The 17520-nt window shown below is 46.3% G+C and overlaps 1 protein-coding gene across 3 annotated transcripts in view; it reads left to right on the top strand.

Annotated features, from left to right (window-relative positions):
- LOC144947687 (AP-3 complex subunit delta-1-like) overlaps window positions 1-17247 on the top strand; it is a 49756-nt gene extending 32509 nt beyond the window's left edge. For all 3 annotated transcript variants that reach the window (XM_078876964.1, XM_078876965.1, XM_078876963.1), the window contains 8 exons: window positions 1003-1170; window positions 2501-2548; window positions 3602-3791; window positions 4951-5039; window positions 6070-6155; window positions 6844-6965; window positions 7740-7822; window positions 7984-17247. In XM_078876964.1, the coding sequence (XP_078733090.1) occupies window positions 1003-1170; window positions 2501-2548; window positions 3602-3791; window positions 4951-5039; window positions 6070-6155; window positions 6844-6965; window positions 7740-7822; window positions 7984-8079 (882 nt within the window). In that variant the 3' untranslated portion in view covers window positions 8080-17247. The remainder of the gene's footprint in view (window positions 1-1002; window positions 1171-2500; window positions 2549-3601; window positions 3792-4950; window positions 5040-6069; window positions 6156-6843; window positions 6966-7739; window positions 7823-7983) is intronic.
- Window positions 17248-17520: the final 273 nt, after the last annotated feature.

Raw genomic sequence — 17520 nt, 5'->3', positions numbered from 1 at the left:
ATTTGTAGGTGCTTATTTTTAGCTTTGGGCTGATTTGACCAATACCAGTTACATTCCGTGAGTTTTTGTTTAGCTGTGGGAGAACCAGAAAACACGGAGGCAACCCATGCAGAAAATGGGGAGACCATAAAAATGTCATACGGAAAAGCTCCCAAGTCGAAAATCAAACCTGGGCACCTTTTTGCTGTGAGGCACAAAGTGTTACCACTACAAGTGTTACCGCTGTGCCACCATGACGCCCACATGACCAGTCTCATCATTTAGCAAGAGTTGAGCCACCGTAGTCTGGATGGGTGACCACCATGCACAGATTGTTACAGGCTTTCAGGGCTACATAGTCGCCAGCAGAGGAAAGTACAACTCAGTGCGTTGTTGTACTGAACTTCTGTGCTCCCCACATCCTCCCTGTCGTTGCCAACCCCATACTGACCAGCGTGGCGAATGATGGTCAACCAACCCCCACTCACCTCAAATTCTAACGACAATAACATTGCCAGTCTCTCCATTGACCTCTCAATAAATAGTACAGTAATACCCCTGTTCATGTCGGGTGGGGGGGGGGTGTGTTCCCGAAAAGGTGCAACTACGAAGATCAAAACAATGACGTCAATCGGAGCGATTTACAAGGGTGAGGTAGTTGGTGGTGAAGGCTGGGAGGTGACGGATGACAAGAAAGGACGGACGATGCCATCGGTGACGCGAGTGTGTGGGTTGAGGCGACGCAAATCATCGGTCGCGGTATTCATAATAATAGAGCGACGACGTATTTGCGAAACGATATTAAAGGGGGAGACGTAAATCAAGGTATTACTGTACTGGTTTTAATGACTCTTAAAGGAAGATAAGGTTTTTTCATCCCGCCCCCAGGATTTGAAATTTCCCGATTGTGACTCCAACTTAAGCGCCACCTGACGGGGATGAATTGAGGACGGAGTCTAAAAATAAATCGCGCAAAGATAAATTAGCCGGAAAGCTCATTCAGGATGCACCGTGTCCCTACAGAAAAGCTCGAAACACAAGAAGGACAAGAAACACAAGAAGGACAAGGAGGAGGAGGTGGTGGCGGCAGACAGGAAGAAGGACAAGAAGAAGAAGAAAGGGAAGACCAAGGGTGGCTCCGGTGACGAAGCACCCAAGGAAAATGGGGCAGCCGAGAGCCTCGTACTGCCGGTAAAGGTCTTGCACATGCTGTGCACCTACGGAGCAGCAGCGGCCACGTGTGACGCGATGCGTGGCATCGCGGTCACTGTGCCGGCTGGTGTGACGGCTGCACCAGACGGTTGCGTGCAGCATCACACGTAGTCACGTGGTCAGCTCTCGGTCAATATGGTTCGGTTGTTTGTAACAAAAACTGGCTACAGTACAACATTAAAACAATATACATGCACAGTATGCTGACACCTGAGGTATATTGACGTACACGGTATGTCGACACTGCATATGTACACATGTACAAACACTTGATAATTCACTTTTGTAAATCCCACCAATTGTATCATATTTAGCCCAGCAACGTATGACCCTGCACTCCGCTTGTGATTCGCCGTTGCATCGTGCCTCGTGGAGGCACTGTTGCACGCAACATTCACGCTGCATTTGGTGGTGTAGCGGGCTGAGTTTGTATGCTAATGCATGAATTAATATCACAATTAGGACAGTGGCTTTCGTTATTAGGAAGCAACCGTTTCAATACGGGCGATTTTTTTTTTTACTTGTCTTTGTGTACCTCCTTTGTGATGAGACTTTGTAAGATGAACGTTGAGATATATAAGGGCACGCGGTGACCCATAAGGTTTGAATTTGTCTGTAATAGGGTAGGGCACTGATAAGCGGTTGAAAGGTATGAATACACATCCTATATTTTCACGTATAAAATACTGTATAAGCTTATAGTTTATTTTGCTGTGACTGCCTTGAAAATACAGTTTATAAATGCATTAGCAGTGCTGTACAATCATAAATAAAAAAAAAACTCACATTTCATGTGAATTCTGACATTAAACAGAAACCAATATGCGCCAACGTGTGCGGTAATAGCTATTCTTTAGAGCATGGGCAAAGCAGCCCGATTGACCGAATTATAAATTCGTGAATTATTGCTACCCAATATCTGCTTTGAAACATTTCTCGGGTAAATATCCTTGAGATACCAGTTCCTTTCAACACCGGAACAAAATATTTCTTAAAAACATCCCGAACCCTGCAAAGCTTTATGTTGTTATTCATATTCTTGGTTCTTTCGGTAAAGTCACGTAGAAGGGAAACAATAAAATATAAACAATACAATTCTCACGACGTTTCGATTGAAACACAATCAATCATCATGTGTGAAAACCACAGCCACGGCTCTGGTGACTTTACCGAAAGAACCAAGAATATGAATCCCTGCGGTCACGAAAGCTTTAAATCAAAACTGTATGTTGTTGTTGTAAATATCGACGTTGTTACCGGTATACATATGTTAAGTATTGTGCCCGACTGCTGTCCGGTGATTTTCCAGGTCATGTCCAACTACAAGCTGCTCGCAGAAAATGAGCATCTAAAAATCGTAAGTGATCACAGCTTTATCAAAGTGCCAAACTCTCGTGTGGTGGTGCACTCCTGTCCGTCTGGTGTTTCTGTAGCTAGGATATTGTCACCTACAACGCATTTATCAGACTTTCCCACTGTGCGCAGTGAGCAAGAGATGGCAGTGCAGCCAGATGGGTTCTTAGACTCGGCCGTGCCAGCCTTGCTGCAGTGTTAATCCCCCCTCGTTTGTGTGGGTTTTCTCCTGGCAACTCCTGTTTTCGTTCTATACGCAAAACAGTCGTATACAATGGATCTGGCTTAACTTCCTCCTATTTATGATCCTTCTGAAAGAGTCTTGAAGCTTATCAATACATGTATGGTATTAAACTATAAAACGATATTCTTTGGGTCTTTACCGAAAGACCCAAAGAATATTAATTCCTGCAGTCACGAAAGCTTTAAGTCAAGATTTAAAACTATTTTATTTTATAAATTTTACCAGGTAAGGCCCACTGAGCTATGTAGCTCAACAAAGTGGCTTATCACGTGGAAATCTATAGCAGCCAAATACTCTAAACGCATGTTTCTCAATGTGGAGGGAAAAACCGGAGGACCCTGAGAAAAATTAACTGCAAGTATCTTAGCCACACTCATCAATTAGCATCACGGTGTTTGTAATTGTAAGCACTTGCTGCCAGAGATATTTGAAAGTATTTTTTGGGCTTGGGTAGGAAAAGATTCTGCACTGTTTAAATGAGAGACAGATCCTTGGGTTGTGTGTGTGCCAGTACTTAGTTTGTTTAAGAAATGTATCACACAAAGCGTTTGCATTTCTTATCCTCTGCATGCATCCCAATGACGTAAATTGTTTAAGCAACATGCTGCGTAATTTTTGCATCCTGGTGTGTTCCATACCCACCCCAGTAATATAATTTAAGTAACATCCAAAGCTTGTTCAGCATTTACATCTTGGTGCATTTACATAATTGATCCCAGTATCGGGCCCTCTGAGCATGCTCTGTCCAGTTTCAACGCACGACGTCGTGTATTTCACCTCCCCTTTCCACACTCTGCTCCCCCGCATTTGCAGACGTACGACATTCGCGGGAACCCGACGGAGAGCGGGCAAGTGCTGGTGCCCATGCTGCTTGAGAACCGCTGCAGCGCACAACTCAAGGCCATGGAGTTCAACGTCCTGGACTCCATCAACATGCGGCTGGTCCGTCCGGCAAGCGCCTCCAGCCACGACGGCATTGCCGTGCCCTTCCAGCTGCCTCCTGGTACTACGGATTGCCGCTCGGCAGGAATGTGGCCATGTCACCCGGAGCGTTGGCCTGGCCTAGCGCAAGGGGTCGGCAACCTGCGGCTCTTTAAGGACTGCTTGTTGACGTTATTTATTAAGGGACCACCGTCTGGTATATTCACGTGCGTTGTGGCTCTTGAAATATTTAGTTTTGTTACCAAAACTAAATATTGGTTGCCGACTCCTGGCTTAGCTCGTTGCAGAGGTTCAGGGGTCAAATCCGGTGGCCTCCCTGGTTATTCCTGCGGGTATTTTAACCATAATCTCCACTTCACAGTGGATGTTAAATATCCCGTGGACGTCTTTCTTGAGAGTAGGCCATTGTGTGGCAATACCGTGGTTGAAATCTGCCAAATGTCGAACATTATCCGCAAACTAATCAGTTGCAATGCTTGGGCACTTGTTGTAACTGGTTCTGGCTGCCTTCCAATCCTGCCTGCGATTTCCCACGGCTCCGTTCGAAAATGTGCTCGTTACAAATTCCACAGCGCTGTACGATGCAGCTTTCAACGAATGAGGCTGTACAAAATAACGTGGAAATTAAATTCGTAGCAGCCAAATACTCTAAAAGCATGTTTCTAAATGTGGAGGGAAAAACCGGAGGACCCGGAGAAAAATCCACTACCACGGGGAAAGAGACATGCACACGCCAAATACAGAGGCATCGTCGGGCGAGGTAGTTAAAATTTGCTAGCCACTGCAGACAACAGTGGCAGCACAGTGTTGCATATTTTATTTGTTGTCATGTTTTGGGGTCATGATTAAATTCAACTTTTTTTTTATTAAACTGCGATGTTCCTATTATCTGTTATGTTTTGTTATATTCATTCCATTAGCCTGTCGATATCATGCGCATGAAGGTTCCATGAATGTGCATGTATATGTTGAATTTATTTTGCACCGTATGTAGCCAAACGTGCTAATCGAAGGTGCGTGCACGTAGCCAACCGTAAAGGTTCCACACAAACAATAATAGATTCCTGCACGCGTGATTCATTAAACGCGTTACAGAGTGGAAAGAATCGATTATTATTGTCGATTGAACGAACGATTCGTGGCGTGCCCAGTGCGCGTGCAGCTGCCGGCGAGAGCAGCGGGTTTTGGCTCATGTCGCGTTGCCGTGTCGGTCTGCGCAGGCGTGTCCAACGAGACGCACTTCGCCTTCACCGTCGAGAGCATCGTCAATCCGCAGAAGCTCAAGGGGACGCTCACGTACATGGTCATGGTGAGTGCGGCTCCATCGCCAGGCCGTGGGCAGTGTGGGAAACTTAAATCTGATTCAAGGAAAACTATTTGAACAATTTTTTTTCATGTTTATCCGGTAAGGCCGGATAAACTGAGCTTACATAGCTCTTTTTCAGAAGCGACATGGTCACAAATGGTAGCTCAACCAAGTGGCTTATTGTGTGGACATTTATAGCGGGCAAATACTTTTAAATGCATGTTGACTCTAAATGTGGAGGGAAAATATCCGACCACGGGAAGAACATGCAAACTCCAAAATATACAGCAGGTGTCTCGAGTCGCGATCGAACCCACGACCTGTATAACAGGCGAGGTAGTTGACATCTCGCCACCGTGGCACCCCAATAATACCATGGCAGGGATCAGACTTATTTGTTGAGACAATCTTCTATCATTAGCAGTGAGTAATAACACCAGCTAAGCCATATTTTATCCACCCTGAAGGGATGATGATTATAATATTCGTGGCAGTGGTTATGATGATGATGGCAGGAATGATTCGTGATACTGATGTATACACGAGCTGTAACCCAGGCATGTTAATTTTAAATAACGGCAACAAAATCACACTTGTATCATTCAACACTTAAGCTTCTGAATATATTTTTTTATTAAAAGGTTTGAAAGGCCGCCATTGCCAAGTGCAATGATGCACCTCTGTTATCCTTTCACCTGAAGGTCAGGCTTTAATTTATACCCACAAATGCCTCTACTGGGTGCCAAGAATCACTTTCAGGAGGGTGGTACATTGTGATGATCCGTCATCTCCTAGTGGAGTATATTTAAGTGAGTACCTGGACTAAAAGCGTGCAGGCATAGAAGGTGATAGCACTCAAATATGCCGCACAGATAAGCCGTGGACATATTTGCCATTTCAGCTTTTACATAGGCCAACTTGTGCCCACAAAGTCACATGACCATGATGAGCTTTTGCGTAATCCGCAAACCCCTCCAGCAAAGAGACGGATGGCTGCAAGTGTGCTGACTCGGATTGTATTTTACTCCCACAGTCGAATGAGATCTTGTCTCATGAGAAGTTGGACTTTGCACTGCAGTTCACGTGTACCTCCTACCTCCTCGCCAGTCCCTGTTTCAGGTGAGATTCGGGTCTGAGGGGTGCGTTCCTACATCTCGTGGCAATAGGTTCATTGTGGCAGCTGCCTTGTCATGCAAAGCAAGTCGATCGCAAATCAAGATAAATGTGTAAATCGTCAATACTAATGATATTATTAGCAGGGAGATATGGGAGAGGTCTGTACAGAAGCGATAGAAGAGAGATGTTCAAAAGAGCCATCGGAGGGATGCACGAGGATGAAAGCACACGTGTTGCTGTGCTCACTCGAGCCAAGCTGGAGTTCACTCACCAGACCTGCATCTCCGTGCATCTCTCTACGATATAGCACAAACGCTGACCAGTTTGCTTATTAAGCTGTGCGGTTGCTATGACCTACCCATCCATAAGTTAGCCCACCCTAGATTGCATCCACTGCACAAACCATGACAGGTGCGGATGCATGATGCACAAATATAGAATGTAAAACTCTCCAGTGTGTGCGGCTGTGGTCGTCCAGACCAAGACAGTACAACGTTTATAACGACGCAATGCCCTGATCCACAAATACGAAGAAGACGTCATCACAGCAATGATACACTCCGCTACTGCTCTTGACGCGGTTGTCTGGCTTGACCACCTGAAAGTAAAGTTGTAGTTGTTGCTCTGCAGCTACATCAGCAGTCGTACGAAAGTCCATGTCACTTATATCTGTGCGTGTGTGTGGTCCCAGTGACATGTTTGCGGAGCTGATAGGCAAGGGAGAGCTGGCTGCGAGCTCTGTGAAGGTGAGCGACGTGGAGCTGCCCTTCCCCGTGCTGCTCGCCAAGATCTGCTTCCACCACCACTTCTCTGGTACGCATGCACAACGACAAAGATCCCCCGCGTGTAGCCTTAATAGGCGGATGTATGCGTTAACTTCTTTTGCACCATACGTAGCCAACCAGGCTAATCGGAGGTGCCGGGGAAGGACAACAAACTGAACACAAAAAGCAGTTGTAAAGAAATGAGTTTTCAATTTTGATGAGGATTTAAAAATGCATCGCTCTAGTGGCTTCCTCATATCGGAAGGACTATTGTCCCAGACCGCCGCAGAAGCGCATCTGAAAGCGCGCGATGTGGTGACCATCTTTGTTCGATGGTTAGCCAAAAGCCGCTGCGAGGATGACAGGAGTTGTGATTGATGATGGTTTATGCTCCTCAACAAGATCAGCAAGGTATTGTGGTTAATTTGTGGCAAGCGCTTTGTGTAATGAGTGCAACATTATAGCAAGTGTTGTCAGCGGGTAGCACCTATGAAGGACGGCACTTCACACAAGGGGGTGGGTGGCCACTACCACTCCTGGCCATCTAAGTCTCCCCAGTGCTTGTGTGTACACACCGCACCACTTACTCCTTCAACGCTGGACACTACAACATCAACAACCGCCATTCGCCACTAAGTGGTGATGTCACCACGGTGCTTGTGCCAGGCGATGTGTTGGACACAAACACACATACGTACACTCCCATTCATGTACGTGCCTACGCATGTATACACACACGATAAAAATGCATACCCTCCCCTTTGCTGATCGCTGCTTGTTCCCACCGCATCCCACGAACACGTGCCTGTGCTTCTCCACGCAGTGGTGGAGCACATTGGCTCGTGCGCCTCCCTCTACAGCCGCTCCATCCAAGAGCACCCCGTCTGTCTGCTGCTCAAGCTGCTGGTAAGGTCACCGTACAGCTGCTCGCTGAGCCCATCTCACTCAACTTTGATCGAAACTGCCTTGCTCGGGATGTTCCGTGTGCTACCGTCGTCTCGCCAGTATCGCCGCATCGTCTTCGTGTCTCCCTTTGTACCTCTTCCCGCGACGTCCGTCAATGGCAGGATGAGCGGACGATATCTATGGACGGCAAGAGCAGCGACTCCTCGCTGCTTTCCTTCGTCATGGACGAGGTGAAGCAGACGCTGAGGTCCCCGTGAGGAGGGTGGCTCCTCCCGGACCTCCGTCGCCACGGCCACCTTAGCCCGCCCGCCCACCTTCTCGGCACGCACGCACGCCCGCCTGCCCGCTCGCCCGCCCGCCTGCCCAGGTCACACTGCCGGCGATAACCACGATGAACTGCGTCGGCGAAATCATTCGCCTCGTTTAGGATCCGGCCTAGAGAGGGGCGGGGGGGTACTTTTATTTCTAAACTTCGAGTAACGCAGTCGATTCCAGTCACAGCCTCCCTTGTGATGTGTCCAGTTTGAGCTGTGTACTGCTCTGTGCGGTCTGTGTGTGTGTGCGCGTGTGTGCGTGGGGCTGCCTTTGCTGTCTTAAACTTTTAACTGGGAAAAAAAACGTTGTGCAATTGGAAGGATTCACCCCTTGGTTGCTGTGTTACCCAGGCTGTCAGTTTCCGTAAGGCTCACCAGGGCCGAGTATCATTGCGATCCTTTCACAATACACAACATGCGTTGATTAGTAGCCTGCAAAGTTTAATTATTTTACATTCTTTCAAACGCTGTTTAGTTTATTGCCGTTGTTTGTATAGTTTCGATTTGCATTTGAGTCGTAATGTATTTTATTCCTTAATGTAGGAGGGTGCTGCAGTGAATGTTGCGTTTAGATTTATGCCGTTACCCGTGAAGTGTTCTTTTTGTCGCTGCTGCTGCTGCTGCCGTTAAGTTTGCGTTTTAAAGGGCCTTTTGCTGGCTGTTGAAACAGTATTTTTCCTAGCCGAATTGGCTACGACTGGGCTTTGTGAGCTGTTTTGTAAATATACATACAAAATCAGTTAATCGGCTGAAATTAATGACGAGGTTACATTTGCAATTCTTGTGGTCAGTGCTGTGAAAAATGATGGCTTCTCATAGTCATGTAGCCACCAGATTATGTACATTTTTCGGAGGGGTGTGGTACTGCATTGGGAACAAGATATTGAAAGTTAATTTATCGACACTATTTAATTCATGTTTGACTATGGTCTGCCCTAACATCGGTGCACTTACTGTATTACACGCTGAATACAATGAAGATTAGACTTCATTTTATTAATCAGCATGACTGCCTACCCAAATATCTTGTTCTCAAAACGAACTGCCTGCCGTGTCTGTTACCATTGGCAAACTGAGAAAATATTATTGATTTGTTGATCATCAGTGTGCAAAGAGGATTGAAATGAAAAGTTTGAAATGGTTTAACAAGAATAATTTCATTTTATAGAGCGTCATTCATGAAATTGCATCCTGCAACGCTGCACATCAATTATATCCAGCTTCATACAAAAAAATACAAAAGTAAAACCCCACTACTTTGCAAGAAAAAAAATGAATACATAAAATAGGAGAAAAAATGCGCGTAACAAGAAAAAATCATCGCAGATGAAATAAATTTAAGTAAATAGATCTGCTGTCTCCATACCCCAGACCACAATCCCAACATTTCTCCGGATTTTGGAGAACCTTCACTCCGTAGAGTGAATATCACACCGAGGAGGCAACGTATCAAATGTAGTCTACATCTCGATTGTCACAGTGATAGTGCCCTGATGGCCACTTTCACACCGATCGTTGGAACTTTACAATCACCTGGCTAAGCATGACACCAATTCTAAAACCTCAATGCACGCAAAAAAATGTCACTGTAAACATCCAATTATGCTGTGGGTATCACTGCACGACGTGTTATTGGCAAGCAAATATCATGTGACATTGCATGCGTCTTCCTTGCTCTGTATCGCCACTTTTCTAAGTTAAACTCCCTCGATGCAAAGTGATCATACGCACATTGCACAGTGCATGCAGTAGTCCATGGTGAATGTGTCCTTCATTCTAACTTAAATCTTAACTCTGTCTTTATTAAATAGCCACCACCCCTTAAGTTCGATATTTTTAATTGGAATCTCCTGCCGTAATTACTCGTAATTTAATCTACGTAGAACAATAATTTGGTGCCTCTAAAATGCAGAAGCTGCACAGTACTGAGTGTTTATAGGTGGCAGATTTTTGTTGTAGTATGGCACGCCCCTGGTTTTTGTTGCCACATGTACGTACGAGAGCCACCCTCCCATTTGTTTAGTTTGAAGTCGGCGCTGTCCAACGCTTGGAGGCTGAGAAGGTGGGGTGGGGGGGGGCAGCTGCTGCTGGAGCAGAACTCAAATTGACTTCTTGGAAGAAAAAAAAATACCACACGAGGCAAGTGGTTAGCGATCCGGACTGCGAATGTCGTGGCAATTGAGAGCTGCCGAAGCATTTGCGGTGTGTGGCCCTGCTTAATTGAGCGTGGGGTGACATCGCCCCCATGAGAGGTCCCGAGTCTGTTGTGGAAATTTTGCATGTCCATGGCGTTGGGCCATTAATTTGAAAGGATGACCACTGTTAACTTCCTGCAAAGTGATGGTAATCATTGTTGGCGAAGCCAAGTAATTTTTAAATTGTCATCTGCGTGACTAACACACGTGAAATTGTTGTACAGTTAGATAAATGTACGCACCAATGAGGGTGGAGAGTGTCACTTATCTATAAGGTGATTTAAAGATTGGTAGTAGAGTAGTTTATGAAGTAGTGTGTACTTCAGTCGTGGTACTCATTTGAATGACCCCATGCAGTTGATGGGCTGAGTCAAGCCCTGACTGGGATTTGAGCCAACAAATTCCTTATCTCCACCATGTGAATGTAGAATTTCCACCACTGGTTCAGTGCCACCAGTGCTGCCCCATTGCTCGGTTTGAGCCGGGAGACACTTTAGATTTTTTAAAACAATTTGCAAAGCCATTTTTTGGCGTGGCGTTTGAATAGCCGTGTGCAAGTGTTTTGTGATTTGTTTTTTTCTTCCTGCAACACAGTTTCATTTCTATTTTTGTGGTGGTGCGGTTGTACATGCGTTGAGTTTACAAAGGCGCCTTTTCTTAGCGGGGAGTTGCCCTCATGCTGCAATGGTTCTGCTGGTGTACATAGGAGCCGTGAAGTGCGACCACTGATCCGTTTATTTACCTGTAGCCCCGTAGCCTCCCCTGACGGCCACTCCAGCTGATACGTCCTCCTCGTGCATGCGCGAATGAACGCACATTGACATGGACACAGGCACGCTCACTTTAGTCTGGTCATCTGTGCATCGGGTGATTTCATTTGAAGCACATTAATTAGCCACGTGTAAAAATAATATTGTTTTTCTGTAAAAAAATAGTATATAATCGTAAAAAACATCCTGTAGGATTTTGGCAATTGAGTGAACAGTACATCACTGAGTTTCCAATTAGAAGTAGGAGAAAATGTCCTGTTTTTTTCAAACCGTACTTGTTGTTTCCCTTCCCAGTTCTATATCAATTGTATTTGCATCCTCTCAAGAGACGAGACGACCTCGCAAACGCCCGCTTCTAAATTCGCTACAAGAGGCCTCTGCACTGAGCGGTGACGCATTTCACGAGTTCCGCAAAGAGCGCCGCATGTAAATTGACGTTGAGAATGTTTTATATAGCTAGAGCTGGGTTATGCAGTGATTCATGGTTGATTTTCGGGGTACATCCTTCAGCTCTCAGCTGAGCATAGACAATTAACAATGGTGTCACATGAACAAACATGCCATTTTACTACTGCTTCAGTGCAATTGTTAAATGTTGTGGATTGCCGAAGCAGTAATAAATTAAAACTTTTGTTGGCGTGACAACTTTATCAATTGGCTGTGTCAGCTGGAGGAAGGTGGACGACGCACATTTTACTCGCACGATCTGACCCAGAAATCAATTGTGAATCATGATGTTGGTCGCAAAAAGCCTCAACAGAATTAACAAATTAACTGGCGAAAAAAAATGTAGCGTCCGTCATTGGTCCTTGTGATCCCAGCCCGTCTGGCTCAGTGTTAGAGCCCCTTGAGCCACACAGCCATCTCAATTTAAACCAGTAACACATTTTATTTCACATTTGCTGCATTCTAAATGTATTGATTTAAAAACGCAATTATTTTCGCTCGTCTTGACCAGGATTATTATTTTCCACGGAGGTATATATTTTTCCGTGCTTACAATTGATTTTACAAACTCTATCTGAATGTACAAGTACAGCCCAATTGGCAAGTTGGTCCATTGATGGACGAGGGCCGCCCACCACCGTGTTGGTCATTTGACCGTACTTCACCACACCGGTCAGTGTGGGTATAAGTTTACACAGATAATCCCGTTTAAAACAGGATAGGGCCAAGCACAGAGTCTTAGTAATGGGGAGCCTATCCGATGATGTTATTGACGGAGACAATTTGAAATCAATCGTTTAAGTAGTTGCAAATAGTTGATTGCCGAATTTGAGAAACTTATGCATCTTAGCCTTTCCAACATGACAGCGTTGATCCACAGTGTCATACTCTTTAGACACATCGTGGAAGTCCAGGGTATTGAGTACCGCAAAGGCTTGGGACTCTAACACTTGGTCCAGTTTGAGGCCAAACAACCGGTTGGCTTAGCGAGTTTCCAAGCTGTGTTTCTGGAGTGGATGAGCTGGGCAGTTTGTGGCTTGAGCCAGGGGAGTTTGCGGTTCCCCCGGGCTCTCGACTTGCTCAAGGAGCGTCTGTTTGTCAACCATAGAGAGGAAGGTCTTTCAGAAGAGCGGTGTTCAGCACGGGAATCTTGCAGACGTAAGGTCGGTCACAATTAGCGATGTCGTGGATGAAGGCCTGATGGTCACATTATTTCAAAGAGCATTTAAATGTCATCTTGTGTGGAGATGTAAGCGGCATCCTATGTTGAATGCTACGTATCATTGAGTGGTCACACAGATGATTTCACAGGACGTCAACTTTTTAAAACTTTTCTGGAGCGTTTGACATGAAGAAATCAAGGATTGCCGAGTGATCTAGGTTTATTTTTTTATATTAGGACGGGTCGGTAAACAGGTGAGCTGGGATATGTTGAATTCTATGTACGTATGTACGTTGAACTTCTTTTGCACCCTACGTAGCCAACCGTGCGAGTCAGAGGTGTGGAGGAAGCACGACAAACTAAACACAAAAAAGAAATGAGTTTCCAATCTAAATTTAAAAGCGCATAGCTCCAGCTTCTTCCTAATCAAAATCCTTAGTTAGACTGGATTAATCCTAACAACAGAAGGAAGAGTTCCAGACGCACATCTGAAAGTGCACGATACAGTGGCCGTCTTTGTTCAATCGTGAGCGCAAAGCCGCTGCGAGGACTGGCCGGAGTTTGCCCGATGGTTCATGCTCCATGACTAGATCAGCAAAGTATTGCGATGCATTTGTGGCAAGAGCACTCTGCGTGTAATGAGCGCTAAAGCCTAAAGAGGGAACAGGCCAGCTAAAAAAAAGCATTGGGGACCACAGACGTTGTACCGCGTTGTGTTCTTGCCCCCTTCTGCATCACGCGGCTGGTTGAGATGACTGGACAGCTTCAAGAAGGGGTAACGCGAGAGTGGGTCGTGCGACGGCAACACTTCATCCAAAGGTCGCCCTTCCGGGTAGATCTAGTTTCCCGGCAAAGCCGGAGCAGGAGCCGCCACGCCTGCCCACACTCCGCAAAACGCCTCCCTGCTCAATCCCCCTGTAGATAGCATTGAGCAAACAAACAAGGGGGGGGGGGGGGTTTCTGCCCCCCTCTAAGCCTCTGCCCAAAGTGGGGAACATCGACATTGAAAACGTGAGCAGATGGCAATGATGAATTTTGCTGAATTGTTCTCGGTTGTCTGCAGCAGTTGTTTGGTCACCTGTCCAGGCACTGTTCAAGCTCAACCCTGCATAGCTTCTGAGATCTAACGAGATAGCGCGCATTTTGAGCGATATGGTCATTGGTGGTTTTATTCAAACATTTCTATTAGTGGAGCAAAGCAACTAATTTGAAACGTATGCATGGATGTTGAACTTCTTTCACACCGTTATGTAGCAAACCGTGCCCATCGGAGGTGCAGAAACGCAGTGCTTGTGATGCGTACACCAGCTGTGTTAGATCTTGCTGCCAAAATGTAAACTTTTAAAAGTAAATTTTTTTCCTCTTCAGTACTGTTTTTAGAGCCCACCGAGAGTGTGAATTTGGGGAGAGCTGTAGCAATCCGGCCCAGTCCAGATGAGACTTTAGTATTTAAGCACGCCTGTGTGCAATGTGTCGCTCGGTAGATAATGATGTGGTTGTACGCAAGTTGATTGTACCAGTTAGATTTTAATGGCCGATGAAAAATACCCCTGTAACCGCATCATCATATGACCCAGCAATATAATGATAAACTAAAGCTTCATTTTATAACGTACCCTTAATATGTGATAAACAGAAGGAAAAATAAGGCTAGTTATTTATTTAAAGATAACTGTTCTGTTGCTTTGTCTTAGATATTTTGTTGTTACCGATTGCACATTTAATTATATTTGTCATGTTATTTTTACGATCGTTAGGTTATTCCGTCTGAAGTAAATGGACGCTAAAAGTGCAAGACGCTTGTGTGTGCGCTCAGCGCATTGCACTTTGTGACTTGTGGGTCTGTCGATGGTTTCCGAAGGCTTGACTTGGCAAGTACCAGGCCCTGCTCTTTAAGTGTTCCGCTTTATCAGCCTTTTGGGGTGGGAGGAAGAAAAAGGCGCACACACGGTACGTTCCAGTTCACCCTGGAAAAAGGTGGGGGGGGGGAAGGAATTGTGTTTTTGTTTCCCATTGACGTTGCTTACATAATCGCCTGTTCTTTTGTTCAATCCCAGGTTCCGCGTGTACTGGTGTGTGTCCTCAGATTGTGAGGAGTGGTGGTTGGAGTGGTTTTGCGCAATGCTCTACAATACCAATGACCAGGGATTTCGATACCAGGCCTGATGCACAACCCCATTGGCAGTTGGTAGTAAACCCTATCCTGGGACTTCCCGGTGAGTACCTGGCCTTCCTCGGTGAGTACCGAGTACTCACCGGGAAGAGCCGGGAGTACTTGGCGAGTGTTAACATCGACGCTGGGAAGACAACGATAGCTGGCTCTGCATGGCGCTGGCTATACCACCTCGTTGCATTTAGCCTCGCTATTTGCGAGGCTAAACGTGTGATTTTAGTTTTCTCCCTTTGTGATGCTGGCTGCTGCTCATATACAAGCCGCTCGCATAGTAACTTTAGAAAGCGGCTGTGCCTTCGTTTTAAGTTGATGTTTCACAGAGCGGTCTTTGAGCCAGGATATCACCGAGTTCATATTAGACACTCACAGACAGACTGTTCTAGGAGACAGCCTTCCTCTCCACGGTGGCGAGATGTTATCTCCCTCGCCTGGTATACAGGAACGCAAGTTTGATTCTGACGCTGACGAAACCTGTATGTTAGGAGTTTGCATGTTCTCCCTGTGGTTGCGTGGATTTTTCTCCGGGTTCTCTTCGGTTTTTCCTTCCATATTTAGAAACATACGTTTAGAGTATTTGGCTGCTATAAATTGCCACTTCATTGAGCTATCAATTGTGGCCAGATCGCTTCTGAAAAAGAGCTATATTGCTGAGTGGGCCTTACCTGGTAAAATAAAAAGTTTTGAGAGTAAATTAGTTTCCTACCAGGCTCCATTAGCAATGGCTTTTATGGATTCGAGTTTATTTTCTACTTCTGTCTACTGTTCTTTTTACAACCTAAATTTTTGGTCAAGTAGTGTCCTGTCGATTGTAGCATTGCATTTGTTTAAAATGTTAATCCTTGCCTAGCTCTTTTTATTGAAGGTCATGTGAACCTCTTGGGCCCCCCCCCGGCCGCTTTTCAATTCTCTCCCCATGACGCCGAGAATTTCCCAAACCAAAGCGAACGCTTACTCTCCTAGCGAGACATTCCGATCAGCGCAGTGAATTTTAAAACCCTTTACCCCCTTGCACCCTCCCCTTCCCCACGAGCCACATTTACCAACCTCCTTCGGAAAACACCGGTTGCGATGGCAGCGCGCGTTGCTGTCAGAGTGCTGTCGCAATTGGCCATGGGAGGGGAAGGCAAGGACACTTGGCTTGCCGGCTAACGATCGTCGCAACGCAGCTTTTGGCACAAAGTACGCCCCTTTTCCCCTCGCTAGCACCAAAATCCCAAGGCCTCGGCTGCACAGTTGTCAACTTCTTTGTGACTCTTCGGACATCTTGTGCTGTTGTCGTAGTTCCCTCAATCTTGCTCATGGATCCCGAGGCAAGGGATATAAGCGGAGCTGGGGTTGGCGGTCGGTGAGCATGGATGACGGATGGTTCCGGAATGTTCATCCGTCTCTACGTCCTGGATTTGCCCACAACCACATCCGTGGTAGCTCCACTGCTGTCAGATATTCCCTGTGAAGGCTCTCTGGGGCAAATATTTATTTCCCTATTTATTATCTGGAACACACATCAGCTCTTTATCCTTGCATGGGTGCGTTCGAGTTTATTTGTTGCTCCGCAGATGACGATTTTCTTTTCCTTTGCCACGTTTCCACTGGCGGCGGGGGATGCCCCCCATCACGCGCAAGTGCATCTTCTCTGCTTCCAGGCTTCAGGTCGTTGCTGCCTGAAGCCTGGGCGTGGTGGACGTGCATAGTCAGACACTTGGGGTGGGGCAGTTGGGTGCTGTCTGCTGGGCTGCGAGGTGGCCAGGAGATGGAAATACGTGCGGTATTAACCTCGGGTCTTTCTCGGGCAATCCAATTTTATCCCACGTGCAAAATGTACTCGTTTAGAAAGTGGCCAAACTTGAAAACGCAAGACCAGTCCAGAAGTGAGTTTGCTCGAATAAAAGGACATCGTTCTTCTGGCTCGCTGCCTTCCAGCATCACTCTTGTTTCACCGGGTGCTGAGGATCCATCGATTGCTTTTACAGCTTTTATAAATCGAGCCACTCGGTGCACAACCTACATTGCCTGCTCCTGGCATGCCTGGTCATGGAGCGAGCGGGCCGAGGAGTTGCATCCACGGTCATGCGGTTGATGCCACCGCCTCAAAGACTGGGATTATCGCAAAGACACACGTCGCGTTGTCGCTTGGGGTTTCGCCTTGAATGCCGTGCGTTCATCCATTCCCTCCCCTCTCGGCTGCCTCCAGCCAGCCAACCGTCCCCTCCATGGCACTGCCCTGGTGGTCATCAGTAGTTGTGGTGAGAAGTATTTACCCAGTTTTGCGTACGATATTAATTTGACCTTGCATTCCAAGACATATACAATAGCCGTGGGCAGAGCTGCAAATGTGAACAATAAAGAGTTGAATGTGTGTGTACACTTCTGTTTGCTTGCATTTGCTTTATTTCTACACTTTTTCCTCGACGCACTTCCGATCGCTTCCCCAAGCACCTCCGATGAGCACGGTTGCCTGCGTACCGTGCGAAAGAAGTCCAATGTGCCGATGGTGTTGGCTTGAGAACCAAAACTCTCAGTCTGAAGATTGAGGGAAACTCCCCAGTCAAAGCTTGACAAGGTCCATCGTCCCTCCAGGGTCTTTAAAATAGTTTCTACTGCAATTATTGACAGATTTTGGAATAAAAAAAAAAATAC

The sequence above is a fragment of the Lampetra fluviatilis genome, chromosome 46 (genome assembly GCF_964198595.1).
Source record: "Lampetra fluviatilis chromosome 46, kcLamFluv1.1, whole genome shotgun sequence".
Taxonomy (NCBI): Eukaryota; Metazoa; Chordata; class Hyperoartia; order Petromyzontiformes; family Petromyzontidae; genus Lampetra; species Lampetra fluviatilis.
The sequence above is the reverse complement of the archived record's forward strand: the minus strand, read 5'-3'. Positions and strand labels throughout refer to the sequence as shown.